At 42.4% G+C, this 20,494-nt stretch overlaps 2 protein-coding genes across 10 annotated transcripts in view; one reads left to right on the top strand and one right to left on the bottom strand.

Annotated features, from left to right (window-relative positions):
- CCNI (cyclin I) overlaps nt 1-14,086 on the top strand; it is a 52,025-nt gene extending 37,939 nt beyond the window's left edge. Inside the window, exon 8 of the transcript XR_012516862.1 lies at nt 13,673-14,086. The gene's annotated coding sequence lies outside the window, so the exon portion shown is untranslated. The remainder of the gene's footprint in view (nt 1-13,672) is intronic.
- SEPTIN11 (septin 11) overlaps nt 1-20,494 on the bottom strand; it is a 100,214-nt gene that overhangs the window by 8,978 nt on the left and 70,742 nt on the right. For 3 of the 9 annotated variants that reach the window (XM_074396312.1, XM_010334713.3, XM_074396319.1), the window contains exons 7-10: nt 19,959-20,127; nt 11,016-11,148; nt 8,874-9,061; nt 1,149-3,001 (exon numbers count right to left, since the gene is read on the bottom strand). In XM_074396312.1, coding sequence (XP_074252413.1) covers nt 2,977-3,001; nt 8,874-9,061; nt 11,016-11,148; nt 19,959-20,127 — 515 coding nt within the window. In that variant the 3' untranslated portion in view covers nt 1,149-2,976. Of the gene's footprint in view, nt 1-7; nt 675-1,148; nt 5,284-8,873; nt 9,062-11,015; nt 11,149-19,958; nt 20,128-20,494 lie in introns of those variants that run through there. The other 6 variants (XM_074396316.1, XM_003923929.4, XM_074396314.1 and 3 more) reach the window with 5 other exon arrangements.

Below are 20,494 nucleotides of genomic sequence, written 5' to 3'. Positions count from 1 at the left end.
AATAAAAACATTGTATCAATAGAACACTCCAAAGAAAAAAAAATTGCAGCCATCTCTGTTCATGCAATATCAAATGTTAAAAAAAAAAAAAAAAAAAAATCCCAAACACCAAAACGACCCATAAAACTAACAAAAGGAAAATGTTGCTCGGATCTTATGACCTGATGGTTCAGGATCCTGATCAGGCTGTTCAGAATGTGGCTCACAGGACAGAAAGGACAGGAGTTACCATGAGATAAAGTTTGTGTGCCCCAGAGGTGGTGGTCCCTTCAGGTTAGGGTACATGCTGTCTTCAGTCGATCAGTCCTTGGATCAGCTTCAAGAACATGATAGTTCTAAGCAAGGAGATCCCAGCACAAGACCTTGGGTCTTGGCTCGAGTTTTCTCGAGCCAATTGTTTCACTCAATTGCCTTTTTTCTTTTTAATTAATATTATTGAATATGACTATTTTTTGGTAGTGATAAGTCACTTCAGTATCCACTATGGGCAGACATTGACAAATACAAACAGCAGTGCAATATTTGACCCAGACTTTAAAAGAACAGGAGGCGATGGTGGAAATGAGGTAACTCTTCCCCAACACGTGTGAACAGACAGCTCCTGCTCTTCTAATGCTCTATGTCCATTAGGAGAGAGTAGGGCTTGTCAACAGGATGATTACATAAAGAAGAAGCTACAGAAGAGAAAAAAGAAAGGTTCAGATTCAAATTTGATTCTTAATGGCTTAAGACAAAAAAAAAAAAAAAAAAAGGAGCTTTTCTACAACAAGCTGTGAAAGAACAGCAGTGTGTCAGTTAACAGGGTGACTTCCTCGAGCTGGCGGGAGGGTGAGCAGCAGCAGGGAAGAGGAGGCCAGTGAAGGTGACGATGCCTCAGCTGGACGCCAAGGTAAACGAATTGTCAGGGTGGACAGGGACAGGAATGGGGGAGAAGGGTGATAACATGATATGTGAAGTACAGGACACCACATGGCAAGTATCTTTGAGAAACTGGTGTAACCCAGATGGCAGCCCTTTGAAGTCCACCACACGAGGCAGGAAAGCATGAGACTCTGTTATTTATCCCTGTTTCTTTTATCCAGTAAGCACGTGTACATATGCAAATCAAGCAGCGACTAAAAGAACTCACAAAAAAGGGCACACAAACAATGTTTGGGTAAAAATATATTTTCCCCCGCTTTATGTCTTGGCACTAGTGATATATGCATAGATTACCTGTCCACCACTCTCCTACCTTAACAGATGTCAAATTACCAAGCATGTTGCTAAGTGATTACTTTCATATTTGAAAAAATGATATGCTTCACATCAATACAATTACTTTAGTTTTTTTAAAAAGACAAATGTCTAACATGCAGCTTACATACATGACAATTCTGCATTAACACTGAAAGTAGATTACACAACAATTTTAGAAAACACATTGGTTATTTCCAAACAGCAAAATGACAAGGATCTACAACTACAGTTTAAGGCATATCAGCATATTTTAAAATTAAGAAACAGACAAAGTTCTAATGCTGTTCACAGCTTTTCAACTTATTTTAAAAATACCCTTCATACCTACATACAAACTAGACTTTGTAGGTCATAAATCCCTCTGAAGAATGAGTCCTGGCAGTGGAACCAGGACTTCTGGAAGCTGAGACTTGACAATTCCAGACACTTGCAAATGGCAAAGCAAAGGGGTGGGAATGGACAGTTTTTGTAGGACCACACAGAGACAGTAGGACGTGGGTTGGTAACAGCTGAAAAACCTCACTCAACAGTCTGTATGTGAAACAGTCATGAAAATCTCAAGAAAGCAAGGAAACCAAGTCTTCATTTGAGGTGCACAAGATGTGGAGAGTGTGTGTTACTGCTGGTGAGTCACAAGGCATAGAAGGAAGATAAGTAATCTGTGCCCAGCATTACATTAAATAATTTCCCTTGTTGAAATGCCCTTTTTGGAGAAAACCTTAACCAATTAATAAAGATCCTAAGTTGGGAAAACAGTTTGAATTGCCAATAAATTCTCATCAGTCCTTTTCCATCACATTCTACAGCACATGTGTTATGGAGCTTTAAAGCTCAGAAGAAGCAAAAAAATGGTCATTGTGTTTGAAGAAAAGATGTGGGGAAGGCCAGCTAGAGTCATATAGGCCCCTCTCCCCCCAAAAAAGAGGCAGCCACTGTCAGCAGTTAGCACCAGGAAGAGACCATTAAGCTAAGATTAAAAAAAAAAATTAAGTGGTCATAAAGGCAGCCTGGCATAAAATTTTTTCTCTTGATTTTCTCTAGTAGAAGGTGGTAATTTCTCATTCTGGCTTTATTTGCATTGCCAGAATCAAGGCCCCTCTGAATTATCCAATGATGCCCATGAGGCTATGTACAGCACAGGCAAGGATTAATAATTTCTTTTCTTTTGTTTTTGGAGACAGGGTCTCACTCCATCACCCAGGTTGGAATGCAGTGGTGTGATCTCAGCTCACTGCTACCTCCACCTCCCAGGTTCAAGCAATTCTCCAGCCACAGTCACCCAAGTAGCTGGGACTACAGGCATGTGCCACTACACTTGGCTAATTTTTGTATTTTTTGTAGAGACAGGGTTTCAATATATTGGCCAGGCTGGTCTAAAACTCCTGGCCTCAAGTGATCCACCCACCTCAGCGTTCCAAAGTGCTGGGATTACAGGCATGAGCCACCATGGTCTGGATTATTAATTTCTGATTTCCAAATTTGGGTCAAGAAGTGGAATTTATGTGGTTTTTGTGAAAAAAATATAAATGTGGCCTTTTAACTAATAGTTGACAAGAAACAACAACAAAGGCTACTCAAACCTCAAACATTACCTCCCTGCCCCCCTTGAAAAGAAAAAATATCCATCCATCCCATTTGCTTTCTCTAATTTTGAAAACTCAGAAAGATCTCAAGTTTCTTACTACCGTACTTACATGCAAAGGTGAAAGCGCATCCAATTAGATTTGAGGGTATCATTTATTCCGTGCAGAGCCAAGGACTACTGTGAAAAAAGGCATAGATACAGAAAGAAAAAAGAAGAGCAGCAATAACAAACTAAACAGGGCTGAGGAGCAGTGGCAGAAAAAAGTTCAGAAGCAACACATTAAAAAAAAAAAAAAAAGCTTCTATTTGTTTCTTTTGACTTTTTATTCCCTGACTCGCCATATGATTTATTTTGCTGTGAAAAATTTAACTCAAAAAAGTCAATCCAGTCAATAATCTTGGAATCAAAAAGTCAGCTGGATGCCTTTCATTGTTAAGCTCATTTTTTAAAAATTTAATGATGCAAGAAACAATGTAAAAGTATACTTTCTGTATAAGGCACAAAAAATGCTCACACAAGCAGTGGTTGGAACAAGCATACAACACAAATATTCAAGCTTTTGTCCGCTGCACAGCCTATGAGCAAATCCAGCCCGTGGTTCACATCAACATGCCAGCTACTACTTGGCTGCTCTACGGCTAGCTTTAGACTAGAATCATTTAGAAAAACAAAAGCAAGAACAAGAATGTTGGTCCAGTAGCTCCTAAACCTGTGAAGACTATGCTGCTGCGTCTAGTTTATAGTTTGTATCTCAGCTTCATTTAGGCTTCAATGAAACTGATTTCCTTACTTTGCCTAATTAAGCATAATCAGCTCCTGGAAGACCCTTCCTTCTTTCCTCTAAGTATGGCCGAGGACAAAGAGAAGGAAAAAGTCTTTGCCGAAATCAAACAGAGACTCGTTAAAATTCAAAAAAGAAAGTGTGTGTCAGGGGAGATGCAGCATATTTTATCATTTTTACTTAACCTATAACTAGTGAGGGCCAGAGGAAAATGCAGAGCAGAAGTGGGTTGATGAGAAATGTTATCCTTTCAAGTAAGAACAGGAGACTACATGTAGAGGGAAAGCTGGGAGGATCTTGTTAGGAGAGGGGAAAAAACAATCACAGAGATGAAAGGATAAGCATCGGAAAGGAACAGTATTGAAAAGACTAAACATGCACTTTTCCATGCAAATTAGGCATGTAGTACAGGTTCTGGGATATGGGTCAGTTCTAATCCCTGATAAGGCAAGGGACTTAGACAAAGAGCAGGTGAAGCTAGCCATGGTGAGGAAAATTCCAGACGATGATTTGAGACTTCAGCTGTTTTATTTCTTCTTCTTTTTTTATTGCCAAATACCGGAAGGAGACTAAGCAAGGAAGCTGGATAGGAAATGTCTACCTTCTTGACTTACGGGTCATGTTGTTTTCCTTCCTATTTCCACCTTAAAATTTGCAAGGTCCCCTCAAATTTGTGCTGCCATTGATACAGTTTATAACAAATTTTCTAAGGGAAGCATTTGTGGACATTTTCTCATGAGTAGTGAAAAATTTTATTAGAAATACAACTATCCTGGAATCAGTCATCAGGTCCTCCCTCTAGGCCCACTGGGAACAAACTGAGGTGTGTTTATGAAAGATTCCTTATTGTTAGTGGTAAGTAGGTTGTAGAAAGCCCAACATCCTTAGCAGAAGATTCTTCTACTAAGCAATGTTGTATGATCCAACCTTTAAGATCCCTGTCTGTGAGAGGATCAAGGATGCACCAGCGAATGTGAACATAATCTGTTTTCTCATACCAGTCTACTCCAAATTGGCCAGGATTTGAAAGCAGGCATTCAGATACAGTTTCAAACCATCAGAGGAGACAGTCTGAACAGACCCACAAGCTCAGGCCAAATAATGTTACTGATTAAAATGAAAATGTCATGCAAGTGTAAAAATAAAATATAATGCTTGCCCACCATTCTGTCTATGTACAAATCGACCTTGGCTTGGGACAAGTGTGGAGAAAAGACAGTGATTTCAGGGACTGTGCACTCATGGAGATGAATAATCAAGGAAATGCAAACTCTTGTCATGGCTATTCAGGTTTTTAGTTCAGCTGCTGAGGCGGTGAGAACTTTTCATGTCAGACGTACAGGTAGCATTTTACCCCACTTTCCTCTGTCCAAAGCGACATACAAGTAACAGGCCTGCTTCGTGCTGCCATTCAGAACAGGCATAAAAAGCAAATCATTTACTTTCCGGAAACACAGTCCAGCTGCACAGCGCTTTTGCAGCTAGTCCTTTGTTCTATCATTTTCTACCACTCAACAACATTCAGCAAAACGAGTTAATAATAGTTATTGGTGTTTGAGGAAGGGTAAAAAAACTAAAATAAAACGAAAGAACACACATGGCAGAGATACGATATTACTGCAAAAGCAGGTGAATGCGGGAACATCCTTGGCTTGCCAGGCTTTATGTGAAGCTTGCACTGCAAGTTAAAAAACAAAACAAAAAAGTTAGAAATAATAATAAATTAAAAAGAAAGGAAAATTAGGAGCGACAGCACCAGCATTCAGTGATGGTGAATGCTCATGCAATGATTATGGAACTGACAGAAATTAAAACCAAAAATTTGAGAGGGCTACTCTACATGACAAGCGAAAGCAAAATTTCATACTGAATTAAAGACATACGGTTAGTTTCCATTTGTATGTAATTTAGAATTCACAAGCGACTTCTTGAAACCACTGCATGTTCTAGTGGAAGGCTTACTGTTTGTTTACTGTTTTGTTTTCTCGAATAACACAAAATCATTATCTATTAGGTTTGGGTGTCCCATTAGTAATGAATAGGGAGCGTCATCTTCCACTTCTGAGCTGCTGAGGGAGTCAGAGAATAAATATACAATAAATGCCTTTGTACAACTGTCTTGAAGAAAGGCTCTAAAGCAGTTTAGGGATTGAAATTACATAGTGAATGGAGGACATGCTATTAATCTAGTTGGGTAGGGGAAGAAAGGACAGTCACTGTAATGGTTATAGCTATAGCAATGTCAGGAGCTTTCCCCCTTTTAGGTACAAAGCAATGCCAAACCCACGGTCCACGTGTCTAATTTTACGAAAGTGTAAAACATGCAACCTTATTCCTTAGCAAGAATCAAAAAGCAATTTTTTTTTTTTTTTTTTAAGATGAGTGGATGGCTGGGTAAACTGTAGTTATTAGATGCCAGGTATGGTTTTACAATGACGAATTTTAGAACCGTCTTTTGGAATAGATATATCTTAACCAGCAAATGCCTGCTGGCAATTGTGCAGACAGTTTTCAGAAAAGAGGAACACTGTCCACTGACCAACTTACCCCTGGGCAGTCTCACCACTGTGGTACAGCCGCAAACAAGGAAAGTGACTTGGTGGCCAGAGATGGCAGAAGGTGGGGTCCAGCTAACGGCAGTGCCAGGGTTAGTTCTACTTTGCCTGTTATCTTAGGAAATGTTATACACTCTCATGCCACTACAGGTCAAGGAGAAGTATAAAGCCTTACCTACGTTAAAAAAGGAGCGTGTCATTAGAGTAGGAAAAAGAGAATTTAAAACTATTAGAAAAACTAAGGCTTTAAGGTGGAAGCATAGCAGGTAAATAAGTAAGCGTCTGCCTTTTCATTTTCTACCTACAGTGAAGCCAGCGCCTAAACAGCAGCTCCTGCAACTGCTCCAGCTCTATGCTGGGAGGCATCTTCACAGCTCTTTGCAGAGTGCTGCTCTGGTTAGCCTGGCTACTGTCTTTCTGTAGTCCCCTCTAACCAAAACTCTCCATTGCCAGTGGCAGTAAGAAATGTAATTTTTGTTTTGTTTTTTTTTTTAACTTTGATAATTCAGGTCTCCACTGGCAATTGCTTTCACTATACAAACGGAAAGTGTGGAAAAGGGTAAGGACCTAGAAATAGTTACATGAAGAATATGTGCCATTGTCAGGTACAAAACCCGGTGACTACTCTGAACCAAATTAAGTAAAATATCCTTCAAAATAAATGAGAATATATAAATAAGCTAAAATAGAATCCACGCAGGCTTCATAGAAACTTTGAAAGCAATATTGGTAAGGCCCCAGGAGAGGAAGAAAATAACCTAACATGTTCAAAAGGGCGAGGAAAAACCTCCCTACACTGGGACATTTGTTACTAAATAAACTTTTTTAAAATGGAGGCACAATAATGATCAGCTCTTGGAATTTTTATTGCTTAAAGGCACGTCTAGTATACACGAAATACTCTTTTAACATTGCTGGTCTTTTAGAAACATTCTTAATTTTAAAACTTGAAACTTTATGCACTTTAGTGCTTCAGGGTGAAAAGAAAAACTTTGGGTTTCCTAAGCTATTAAGTCAGCAGCTTTTTGTCTCATTCATACATATAGATGTATGTGTACACACATACACACACACACACACACACACACACACACGCACGCACACCTATATCCTTGGTTAGTTTGGATCAACAAAGGTACAATGCCAAATGGCTTTCATCTGTCTTCACTGGAAGAGTCACTGTAATCTCTTGAGTCTCTTAATGGGGAACATCACCATTAGTGTCAGATGCTCTCCTGACATGCATAGCTACAAAGGGTTTTCTTAAACTGGATTATAACCTATGCAGTTGCTACTCTCAGAATTAATCCAGCATAACTAAACTTTGGGCCCTTGAATACCTTTGGTCACTTAGATCTGTGCCAACTCCAAATAAAATCACAACCACTTCTATTATTGTTCAGAAAATTTGCCTCCTCCCTTGCTCTGGTGATACATTTCCTGCTATCTCAGAGCTCAGAAAGTTAAAGTTTGTAAAGCATGATTTAAAACTCTCTCAGAGTGTCACTGTAGCAGTTCATTTTTATTTTTACTGCAGGCAACATAATGAGATTCCTTGGGGGTGAGCCTACTGCATGTTCACCAAGCCTAAGCGGACAAGAGCACTGTGCTCCCTCTTCCCTATGACACGTCTCAATGATCATGCAGAGACTTGATCCTATGTACTCTATGTTTAAAGAATGTAATTCTTTATGTGCTTAAGTATCAATGTTTTTGTTTACTTACGGTCAGTTTTTTCCCTAGAACCTTGGCATGTAAGGCAAAAGAGCAAGACTTTCTGAAACAAGTTCTGAGTTGCTTTATATTAAATAGCTGCCCTAAAAGCACCACCCATTAGACAAAGGAGGGCAGCATCTGCATATCTGCCATTGAAATACCACAAAGGTTTTCCTCAGTGGTCTCCTTATCATCATGCTTCCTGTCAAAACTGACAGTTACTGACGTCAAACTAGGCTTTATGATGATTCAAAGGAGAGCTTCAAATCACAGGAGAATGTCAGGGCAGGCCTAAATCTCCCACTAGATTCAGGCAGCTGCTACTAGAGTATCATAGGAAGTGACCAACTCAAGAGCAGAATCTGACCCTTTAGCACATGACGTTAAGACCTTACTTAAAAAGCCTTTTATGAGTGGGTTTAGGTTTGGCTTGAGGGTTGGCAGGGGTGTCAACTGGATAGGCATTTTGATCCCATTTCGCAATAAAACAATTCATCATATTGAATTCAGAGGAAACTAGTGGCCACTAGGAGCTCTTCCAAATGTTTCATTTTGGGAACAAGACTTTCAGTGACTGGCTTGACTTTCATTGACTGGCTGACAAAGTCTTACAACACAGAATAGGAAAATATTTTTAACAATCATGATTTTAGGATTCTCTCTATCAAGAGTCATAAGAATTGGCTTCAGAGGGTGCGGAAGAGAAATCAACCTGTCTTCTTCGAGACTCCTAGTGTTGGTGTGGAAGATGCTACTGGAGACAGCAGGTTCCTGCAGGCCTGATTGCTTGGTCAATGTGGTCAAGTTTTATAAATTAATCTTTGTGTACCTTTAAAAATATTTTAAAACCATCATCTTCCCTGCACTGTAGAGAAAATACTTGCTTTTATCTTTCTGGTAAAAGACCAGTTTCCAGTCTGTAAATGGGAAAAGTAGAGACATGCAAGAGGAATAAATTGTTAGAGGTCCCCCATGTGTGGGGGTGACACCTGCTTACTTTTTCTTATCCTTGTCTTTCTTGGTTTGCTGGGCCCCAGATTGCTGGGCCTGGGACTGTAGTAACTGAGCCGCTGCTTTCTTCTTTTGGAAGTTGTTCACCTCCTCCTCAAGCTCCTTCTTCTTGTCTTCCACTTTCTTCTTTTCTTCTTGGTGTGTCCGCTTTAGAAGATCAAACTTCTCGTGAAGCTGGAGAGAAAAAGACAGGCTTGGTGAACAGAATGAAAATTCTTTTGATGTAAAGTTTTTTGGATCTGTTCAAAAGACAAAGCATGTGTCATGCGGCTGCACTGACTTTAACTACAGATGTAAAGTGCCGTTTTGCTGACTTCCTGGAGGAGCCGGGCCATAATGCTAAAGAGCATCCCTCAGAGTCCTAGACTCCCGTGACACTTGAACTCCTTGGGACCAAAAAGTCCTTTGTTCTGTTGCCCAGGCTGGAGTGCAATGACACAATCTCAGCTCACTGCAACCTCCGTCTCCCAGGTTCAAGTAATTCTCCTGCCTCAGCCTCCCAAGTAGCTGGGATTATGGACATGTGCTACCACACCCAGCTAATTTTTTTAACTTTAGTAGAGATGGGGTTTCATCATACTGGCCAGGCTGGTCTCAGACTCCTGACCTCAAGTGATCTGCCTGCCTCGGCCCGCTAAAGTGCTAAGATTACAGGCGTGACCCACCATGGCCGGCTTCAAAACTTGTCTGACATTAAGATACATAGTTATTTTAAAAGGCATATTGAAGAAGATAAGAAATATTTACAATCCTTTTTTTTTTTTTTTGAGATGGAGTCTTGCTCTGCTACCCAGGCTAGAGTGCAGTGGCACAATCTCGACTCACAGCAATTTCTGCCTCCCAGGTTCAAGCAGTTCTCCTGCCTCAGCCTCCTGAGTAGCTGGGATTACAGGAGTGCACTAACACACCTGGCTAATTTTTGTATTTGTAGTAAAGATGAGGTTTCACCATGTTGGCCAGGCCGGTCTTGAACACCTAACCTTGTGATCCTCCTGTCTTGGCCTCCCAAAGTGCTGGGATTACAGATGTGAGCCACCGCACCTGGCCAAAATCATCTATGATCCTAACAAAAAATTCACCCTAGTGGTAAAAGTGGTTCTTTACCTCTGGTCCTTTTTCAAAATGTATAAAAAAAACATTTACTTAGAGAGAGAGAGAGATGCATTATGTATCTGCTACTTAAATAATGTGTTGGGAAATTTCTGGCCCTGAAGGAAGGAAGGGGAAGAAAGAAAGGAAAGGAAGAAGAAACGAAAGGGAAAGGAAGGAATTCTTACTAGGTAATTCTAGACTTTTTTACCCACTATCCCTTTAGTTCTTAAAGCCAACAGCAAATAAGGCTCAACTTTCTCTGCAGTAAAACCATCTTGGGTGCTTAGCTATTTAAATAGCCTCTAAGTTTCAGCCATTTTTAAGCTGAAATAAATTAAATAAATAAAAACAAGAAAATGAGGAAATTACTTAGGTGACTTCACTTACAAATGTACAGAGATATAGGTCAAACACTTCAGATACTCATTATCTAGCAGCAGAAATAGACATTATGTGCACAAGCACTCATGCACACACACTCAAACACAATGAAATGAGTGTCATAGTACTAATCTATGTTAACTTCTAGGAAGCAGTTAATCTGGCCAGGGGAGGGGGACTAAGGTAAGGTTGGAGCAGGGAGTGTGAGCCCTGTGAGGGGAGAAGCACAGGCACGGACATGGAGTACAAGCTTTCGAGAACAAGTGTCAGATCACTGTCCCCAAGGCAGTGCCAAAGATAGACTAAGATGATAATAGTCCCAGAATCCCAAGTCTCGTGTTTTAAGACTTGTAAACTGAAGAAACACAGAGATACACAGGCCAGGTGATCAGATCTGGAGACCTAAGATCTAGTTTTAGTCTCAATTTTGCTGCTAACTAGGTATGTGACTGTAAAAACAGTTTTATAACCTGTTTATCATCTGTAAGATGGGGTTGAGACTATCCGACTCATTTTTCTGGCCTGGTTTGTAGGTCACTCATGACAAAATGCATGTAGAAAGTACTTGGACCATCATGAAGTCCTCTGAAGTGAGAAGTGTTAAGAAAATCTCTCTCTCACAAATATTTCTTGTAAAGTAGGACAGATGGCTTACCTCTTTCTCTGCCTCTTTAAGTTCAGCTTCTTTCTCCTTCACTCTCATAACAAACATTTGTCTCATTTCTTCTTCTTTCTTCTGCAGTTCTCCCAGGAATTCATTCCTTTTTGCTTCATATGTCTCCTGAAGACTATTCAAAATCCACAAACCAAGGACAGCATCATTAAATTGTATACTAAGAAATTTCAGTTCATGTAATTTCTACCCATCTACTTCCAAAACACAGATAAAGCTCCTGCTTGCCATATTAAAGCACAAGTAGAATGGCATCATTCTGCTTTTAGTTGTGCTGTGGTTGGAAAGACAGATGCATCAAGAACTAGAAATCAGTCAGTAAGCACGACACAGCACTAAAGGCGTGTCTCTGACTAGCCAGGTTTTATCTTACATATATTCATACAGGGAAAGCCTGGGCTGAGGAGGTGGTTTAGAATTTGAGAATATGGAGGAGGCCTGGTATAGGGGAAGAAATGAAAAGGCACTGGGGTCCCACAGATCCGGGTTTGAATTCAGGCTGTACAAACTGACCAGCTGTTCTTAGAAAAGCAAGTTGGCTGGATACAGTGCCTCACGCCTATAATCCCAGCACTTTGGAAGGCCGAGGCAGGTGGATCACAAGGTCAGGAGATTGAGACCATCCTGGCCAACATGGTGAAACCCCGTCTCTACTAAAAATACAAAAATTAGGTGGGCATGGTGGTGCGCGCCTGTAATCCCAGCTACTCGGGAGGCTGAGGCAGGAGAATTGCCTGAACCTGGGAGGCAGAGGTTGCGGTGAGCTGAGATCACGCCACTGTACTCCAGCCTGGTGACAGAGTGAGATTCCACCTCATAAAAGAAAAGAAAGAAAGAAAAGAAAAGCACAACCTCCCTCAGCCTCCAAAGTCTAGACATGGATACAGTGACACTTACCTTTTAGGACTACGACCCTGAGAATGAAATGAGGGGAAGGGAGTAAAACAGCGGATATATAATCAGTGCCCACTAAATGGTACCCTCCCCTCTCATCTTCCTCCAGCCCTCAATGTGGAAAATAGACCCAGCAAGCAAACTAAAGAGACAACGTTATCTCTAAAGGTATTGTAGAAAATTGCTACTTTTCAAGTGAGATTATCAGTTGTAAACAGAACAGGGAGAAGTCTAATTTCTGTTTTCAATTCTATCCTCCTCCTGTCTCGGAAGTTAGAGCCCAATATTCTACATTCAATGTTGCAGCTCAGCTTTATCTCTAAGTCAAAACAAATATATTTACAGAGAAATCACTTTGGTAACACAGCTTAAGAAAATACACCCCCACTGCCACCTCCAAATACACACAGAAACATTTGCTGATATTTTATAACGTGTTATTTCTCTTTCTCTCTCTCTCTCTCTCTCTCTCTCTCTCGTAGTTTCCCTACAACAACTATTGTATAGTAACCCTCTGTAGTATATCTGCCTTTCCCATGGACCAAATTCATCCAAAGTGTAGACTACAAACTGGATAGCAACCCTAGATGACCCCTGGCACCATGCAGACCACCCACGTCACTGATATCCGTCCATTTAGACGGAGAAAAAGGAAATTCAGGTGATAGGAACATACGAGCACGTAGATACAGACATCTATAATGAACCACACAACTAGTTTAGTATTAGAAAACTTATTAGGCCAGGCATAGTGGCTCACGCCTTTAATGCCAGCACTCTGGGAGGCCAAGGCAGGCAGATCCCCTGAGGTCAAGAGTTTGAGACCAGCCTGGCCAATATGGTGAAACCCCATCTCTACTAAAAATACAAAAATTAGCTGGGTGTGGTGGTAGGCACCTGTAATCCTAGCTACTTGGGAGGCTGATGCAGGAGGATCACTTGAACCTGGGAGGTGGAGGTTGCAGTGAGCTGAGACCGTGCCATTGCACTCTGTCCTGGGTGACAGAGACTCTGTCTCAAAAAAAGAAAACATTAATTGGGCTGGTTTATACTTACGTAATTAATATGGCTAATAGTTTATTAAAAATAAGTTCTCAGGCCGGGCGCGGTGGCTCAAGCCTGTAATCCCAGCACTTTGGGAGGCTGAGGCGGGTGGATCACGAGGTCAAGAGATCGAGACCATCCTGGTCAACATGGTGAAACCCCGTCTCTACTAAAAATACAAAAAATTAGCTGGGCATGGTGGCGCGTGCCTGTAATCCCAGCTACTCAGGAGGCTGAGGCAGGAGAATCGCCTGAACCCAGGAGGCGGAGGTTGCGGTGAGCTGAGATCGTGCCATTGCACTCCAGCCTGGGTAACAAGAGCGAAACTCCATCTCAAAAAAAAATAAATAAATAAAAATAAAAATAAGTTCTCTTGCCCTCACCACTGTCAATGGTACCTGTTTATGAACAATGAAAGTTACATTTAGCTTTCATATTATCTTACAAGATAAAAACATGTTTGGCCAATGTTAGTGCTGGCTACTATTAATAGCAATAGTTGGATTTCAAGTTTAAGATCTATAGTAATGGAGATAAGTGTTTTGATAACAGAACTATAAAATAATTCATGAATTTTATTTTGTGTATTAGCTTATAATAAACTAATTATCACTATTATCTGGGTCAGAATTACCAAAGGCAGAGGATGACTTATCCCTCCTATGAAATTTTATAGAAAATGCAATTTTTGTTGATTTTAGGGTAATGAATACATCTCCCTCTTCTTTCTAACAAACAATGGAAACTTTGATGGAATCACTACTCAAAATGTATTCCAGAGACCACCGATTTCAAGAAAGGATCTCCAGAAGACGGGCTCCAAAGTCAAACGATGGAAGGGAAAACGCTGCCCCTACTCTCCTTTCAGGAGATCCACAGTGCATGGATCTCAACCCTGGCTGCACAGCAGGGGCACTGGGCACGTTTTGTTGCATGCACTTTCTTAAATACAGAGTCCCTAAGCTCAGTCCTGGAGAGGCTGATTCAGGATGTCTTGTAAAGCAAAATGGTCTAGTTTTAAACGCTTCCCAGGTGATTTGATATAACGAGTTTGCTAACTACTGCTTGTCTTAAATGCTGAGAAGCCCTTCAGTAAAAGAACCTGTTTAATTTGATTGTCTTAGAGCTCTCCAAATTTGTCTGATCACGGAAACTAAGCAATTTACCGACAGAATGTGCTTTGGGTAATGCTACCCTAAATGCTGAGAATTCACTAAATGACTCTGCCTTATCCAGTCCCAACCACGAGCTATCTTATGCTCCAGTTCCTGGATATGTATTTTGAAAGTATGAATCACAACTCAATTGTGGGTCTTAACCAGTATGTTAAAAAGTTTAAGAGTAGGCATTACTACATGAAATGTGTATACTGGATCATAATAGAAAATGCTTTTTATAGTGAAGCTTGCAGTTTAAGGCTGGAAAGCCTAGTCCCAGAGAAAGCCTAAGGAGCAACAGTGCCATTGACAAGATTAGCTTCAGACATGAGTCTGGAAACAATTTTGACACCCTGGCCAGAGCAGGCAAATGGGCTCAACAAATGCCACTTCCTGTATCATTGTGTCCTAGGATGTGAGCCAGCTTGCCGCCAGCTTTTTTATTTTTTGAGATGGAGTCTCGCTCTGTCACCAGGCTGGAGTGCAGTGGCCCGATTTCAGCTCACTGCAACCTCTGCCTCCCCATTTTTTAAGCGATTCTCCTGCCTCAGCCTCCTGAGTAGCTGGGACTACAAGGCGAGTGCCACCACACCCACCTAATTTTTGTACTTTTAGTAGAGACGGGGTTTCACCTTGTTGGCCAGGATGATCCCGATCTCTTGACCTCGTGATCCACCTGCCTCAGCCTCCTAAAGTGCTGGGATTACAGGCATGAGCCACTGCGCCCCATCCCCGTAAGCCAGCTTTTGAACTCTGATACTGTAAACAATGATCAGGAACATATGAAAGAAGCCATCAAACTTTACCCCAAGAAGTCATACCTGTAATTAGTTACCTATAAATAACTTAGAATAACCACAACATCCACAGAATCATATTCCCAGGCACCTCTGCCAGTCGAGTTGTCCACTAGAGATCCCAGAAACCCTCACTAGTATTTCCAGTCACTGAACACCAGCTCAGAAGGAACTGGCTCTACCTAACTAACTGGCTCATATCCAGTAAAGGTATCCAAAGTGATTCTATCTCTTTATACAAAGCCTAAGGAGCCACTCAGGCAGGCATACATATAATTATTTATTTTTTGAGACAGGCTCCTACTGTCTCACTCAGGCTGGAGTGCAGGAGCAGGATCACAGCTCACCGTGCCCTCAAACTCCTCGGCTCAAGTGCTCTTCCTACTTGAGCTTCTCGAGTAGCTGGGACCTACCACAGGAACGCGCCACCAGGCTCAGCTAATTGTTGTTATTGAGATGAAGCCTCCCTATGTTGCCTGGGCCTGGTTTTAAATTCCTGAGCTCAACCAATCCTCCTACCTCAGCCTCCCAGGTTGAGCCACTGTGCCCATCCCTCAAGTGGTATCTTTTGCAACTTTTAGCCCTTCAAACTTAATTTTTAATTACAGTTATTAACAACATTTTCTAAGTGAGAAATCTGTACCTTTTTTCACAAAGTTTTAGGCTGATTTGAAATTGAGGGTTTTATCTTGTAATTTCCTCTTAACAGCCCTTGGGAGAGGCAGGTTTTGCTTGTGGAAGTGAAGGGAAGAGAGATTAAACACAGACACTTCAGTTCATCCTTCATTCTAGTGACTCACACAGCACGATTCTCTCTCTGTTCTCATCTAAAACCATTTAGCAGAGGGCATGCCAGAGTATGATCATCACTACCCGCATTTGTGGAGCAATACACATGTGAATTCATTTAGTCTTTACAATAACCCAATACGGTAGGCATTACCATCACCTCCCACTTTATAGATGGAGAAACCTGGACACACAGGTCATCTGACCAGGTCACATCACAAAGAAGTGACAGAGCTAGGACTGAGCCCGGGCTGCCTTGCTCAGATCAGAACTCTACCCTCTGCACTGCATGGCTGGTGCACGGAGGCCCAGCCACTCCTACAAACAAATGAGTCTCCTGGGCCTGGACCTTGTTGGCCTCAGAGAAAATGGTGGTAACTGAGTGCCTGGTGTGAGATGAACGGGGGCAAAGCAAGGAGATGGTGGCGGTCTGAGGTGAGAAGGGAGCAGCGTGGGCAGGTATTATTAGGAAAAGCACTGTAGCATCTCAGGAGAAAGGAAGCAGGGAGTGGCTCATGGGAGGCACATGTTATCTCCTCTTCTACCCTGTAATGCCAGCCAGAAAGGGGCTGGGGTCTGGTGGAAGGAGAGGCCTGGGTCCAGGGAAGGCATGAGTGCCCTGGGTGCTGGAAGCATGAGTTTCAAGGCTTCCGGGCATGCGCTGGGCATGCGCAGGGGACAGGTAGGAAAAATGGGTTGGGAAAGAGCAGATGAATGCCTGGCTACATACGTATTCTGTCATGAGACAAAAAAGACACAAGTCTGAATGCAGGCGGGTTTAAAGGCAAACCACGGATGGCTCCACCAGCTTTACTGCCACGGTGTGCTGCCAAGGCTTGAATACAGCAACTCTGTGTACGCCCTGCTCCTTCTTTTGCCTCACACTGTGTAACATACACAGTGGCAGCTGCCTCTTATTAGACTTGGCCTTAGAGGTCACTCTCTGCTTTATAAACATGTACTGTAAACACAGTGGGGCCCAGAGGACTAATGGTGAACAAGGGTGCTAACCGGGAAGGATGAACTTCACTGCCCACCATGCAGAAATGCTGTGCTTTGTGCTTTGAGAATATAATAAAGCCTTAAGCCCTTGACTTACACGCCTCCAAGCTCAGCCTAAATTCACATGGAAGAACCATCTTCCAAGCACATCCAGGAATGGTGACTTTGCAGATGAAATTCTGGAAAATCACTTACATCAACTGTGGCTTCTGCTTTTCCTTAATTCTGTCATCCTCCAAACACAGTCACCTCACTCCATCCTTCCCTCAGTGTGGTCTCAGGTGCACAGGAAGTACTGAGGGCACCCAAAATCCTTCAAAGGGAAAGGCTGCAAGCCCTTTGAAAGGTAGTAGTTTCCAAGAAAAGGAAAATCAAATTCATTTCATATCACTATTTACCAAGACGTGTACTTCAAAGCCAACTTTTGCTACCAGGTGATCTTCCCTAAACCAGGAAGGACATCAGGTGGTCTAAGAGGAGAAACTGTTTCCAGTTGAAATGGAAAACCTGGTCCCAGTTATCAAGATGTTAGAAGGCATTTATTTTTAGAAGGTCTACTTTTTTTTAGGAATTTCTTAATATGAAAATAAGTAAAGGCCTTGGTTTTATACACACACACACACACACACACACACACACACACACACACACATTTTCCCTTTCCATCATCAAAAAGTAAAACTCAGGCCAGTGGAAATGGATCCAAATGGGGAGAGGAGATAGGGATAAAGCATGCTCTCTAAGCATCAGGCAGCCTCAGTGACGTCCCCCACCAATCCTGAAGCCCCTGAAGCAGGAATGCCAAAGTAGTAATCTGGCCCAGCTGCTCTCCCTTGCAGAAGCCCTGCTGGGCCTACCCAGCTCCACCTCCTCTTGGTGGGCAGTTACTCTAGGCTTGCAGGGGATGCCTTAATTAAAATGCCAGCTACACAGACAACTTAGTGAGCTGCATGTCTGTGGCAGCAGGAAATCCTCACCATCCCAGAGAACTAAGGGACCCGGTCAAGATGGTGGAAGGACTTGGTCTTGCCTGTCCTGGTAGGCAGACTTAGGTCACTGGGCCCTTCCTGGTGGTTTAGATAGCTAAGGGCAGCATCGCAGACTCTTCAGATTCCACACATTCCTGAGTTAAAAGAAACACAACTATCCAAAGGCTCTTAACATTTTGAGAAGTAAAACATTTTGAAAGGTAAATGACGTCTAACAAACTCAAGAAACAGTAACATGCATTCTAACTTTTGCAGGCGCTTTACAGGCTCCAAGTTATAATCTTGTCTAGGGGTTGGCAAACTACAGCCTGAGGACCAAATCTGGCCCCCCATCTGTTTTTGTAAATGAAGTTTTACTGGAACACAGCCAGGCCCATTCATTTACGTACGGTCTATGACTGCATTCAAACGACAAGGGCAAAACTGAATCATTGTGACGGAGACCACTCGGCCTGCAGAACCTAAAATATTTACTATCTCACCCATTATAGACAAAAATTTTTTTTGTACTAGATCTGATTATTCCCTGATCTGGCTCAGCTCCTCATGTCACAGATGAAGAAACTCAGGCCCAGATGGGTTAAGGATATGTAACGTAGCAGGACCAAGAATGGAACTCAAACTCCTGACTCCTGGCCCAGTACTCTGTCTGGATTTGAATGAAGGTGAGGGGAAAATGAATTCAATTTTATGGCAGTTCCTTTTGTTCCTTATCTCTTTCCATGAACACAAATACTTAATGTAAAACTGAAGACAGCCTGTCCCACACAGAAACCATTTCATCAGGTTTAGCAACCATAAAGTGGACTTGACTTTGTAAGGACTATTTTCTGGTAAATGCATTTCAAGGTTCAATTAGCTAACGCTGTGTACACAAAAAGGTATCCTACACCTTGCCTCAGAAAGTGACTTTCACATAGTTGGAGATGGTCAGTTTTGCAAGCCCCTAGGGCAGAAATGAGTGATGCAGTGTTAGCTAGAAGTTAACTTCTTGGTCAGAAGCCCCTTGTCTGGGTTCTGCATTGGTTCTCACTGCACACACATGTTCCTGGAACTCAGTAGCACAGTGCCAGGTGACCAGCCCAGGCATTCCTAAACTATCCCTAAAGCAATTACAGGAAAATAAACTCCCTCCTACAGACCCACAGAGACAGAATCTGCTGTGCACAGGCTGCCTCGGGTTGCATAGTCAGCCAGCTTCTAGACATCAGAGTGTGTCGCAGGGCTAGCCATCAAAGAGGAGAAAAACAGGTTTTATTTGTAAAGGCACAGAATCCAGACACACCTCACACCACCTCAATTCAAATCCTCATTAAGAAACCGCTCGGGGGGATGGAGGCAGCAAACCACATTGCCATGTGTGTACCTATGCAACAATTCTGCATGACCTGCACATGTACCCCAGAACCTAAAGAACAATTTTTTTTAAAAAAGAAGCTGCTTGGGCACCGTCTGGACAACCCTCTCCTCGACCAGGAGGTGGTGAACCTGACCTGGCAGCATCACCCCCCACCTGTACCCAGAACCATCCCCACGACTCACCACAGTGTGGGCAACAGCACCCTGGCCCTGCCAACCCTACCCCTACCACTGGCTTCTGACAGGGCCGAACTGAATAGCTGTGACAGAGACCATTTGGCCTGCAGAACCTAAAATATTTGATTCTACATCCACTTTTCCCCTTCGCATTTTGCATCTCCATCCATCAGTGATACAAGAAAATACATAAATCTCCTAAAAGCTAGTCCCTTTCCTACTGATTCTTTGTTGTTAGAATTTTATTGAACCACTGAAAGCTATCAGGAAAGGTGCTTGAAAAAGGAAGAGCCTTAGGAGTTAAAGCTGTTTGGCAAAAATGAATGGGGCAAACTGTAATCAGCAGCCACACCTTTGTAAATGCATCGACCAGGCTCTGTATCTCTGCAATAGAACAGGTAGAAACCTGGACTCAGGACCCAGATGGCAAGAGCTCAACACCACAACATCGTTTACTACCTGGAGGACCATGAGTACTTTGTTTACACTTTCAGTGCTTTAGTTTCCTCATCTATAAAATGTGGATGATAATAAATACACCAACTAGATAAGTTAGTTGAGATCATGCAAATAAAGCAGTTATCGCAATGCTATTAATCTTTACCCACTGTATCCTTCCATCATCACCATCTCAATCCAGGAAGCATTTCTGTGATGTACCAACATGCCATTCTCACCACTGTCTGGGAGACACCTGATTGCCAGGAGCCCTCATACCTGAAGGGTTTGCTGTCAGGGTCAGTGTCCTTGAACCCCATCTCTTCAAGCTTACAGCGCCGGTACAGTTCGTAGTGGCGAGTGTGAGTCTGCTCTCGCAAGTCCTCCATGTTCACCCGGATCAGCATCTCTCGAAGTTTCACAAAATCACAATGGTTTTCATTCTCAACTACAAGAGATGGGGGAAATGGAGGAAGTGGGATCAGCAATGATGTCACTGAAATATCTGGAGTGATGCTTCCAAGATGTTATTACCATCACTCCTGAAATCTCTCGGGTTTCAAGGCCATCTGAAAATCCTTTACTGGATTCACCTTACATTCCTGACGAAGACAAGATTTCTGACAACAGTGACCATAACACTGATGACAACGCTGACTGCCGAGTGCCTGCTCAGCGCAGCGCACGGGGAGGAGCTTGAAAACAAGTATCATCTTTACCCCTCATAATAACTCTGCCAAGTAGATGTCATGACTCTCGCTTTGCAGATGCAGAAGCTTGGTGAGCAAGATGACCTCCCAAAGAGAGGTAGCAGA

This window comes from Saimiri boliviensis, chromosome 3 (assembly GCF_048565385.1).
Source record: "Saimiri boliviensis isolate mSaiBol1 chromosome 3, mSaiBol1.pri, whole genome shotgun sequence".
Classification (NCBI taxonomy): domain Eukaryota; kingdom Metazoa; phylum Chordata; class Mammalia; order Primates; family Cebidae; genus Saimiri; species Saimiri boliviensis.
Note: the sequence above shows the minus strand (reverse complement) of the source record. Positions and strands in the feature narration are given on the sequence as shown.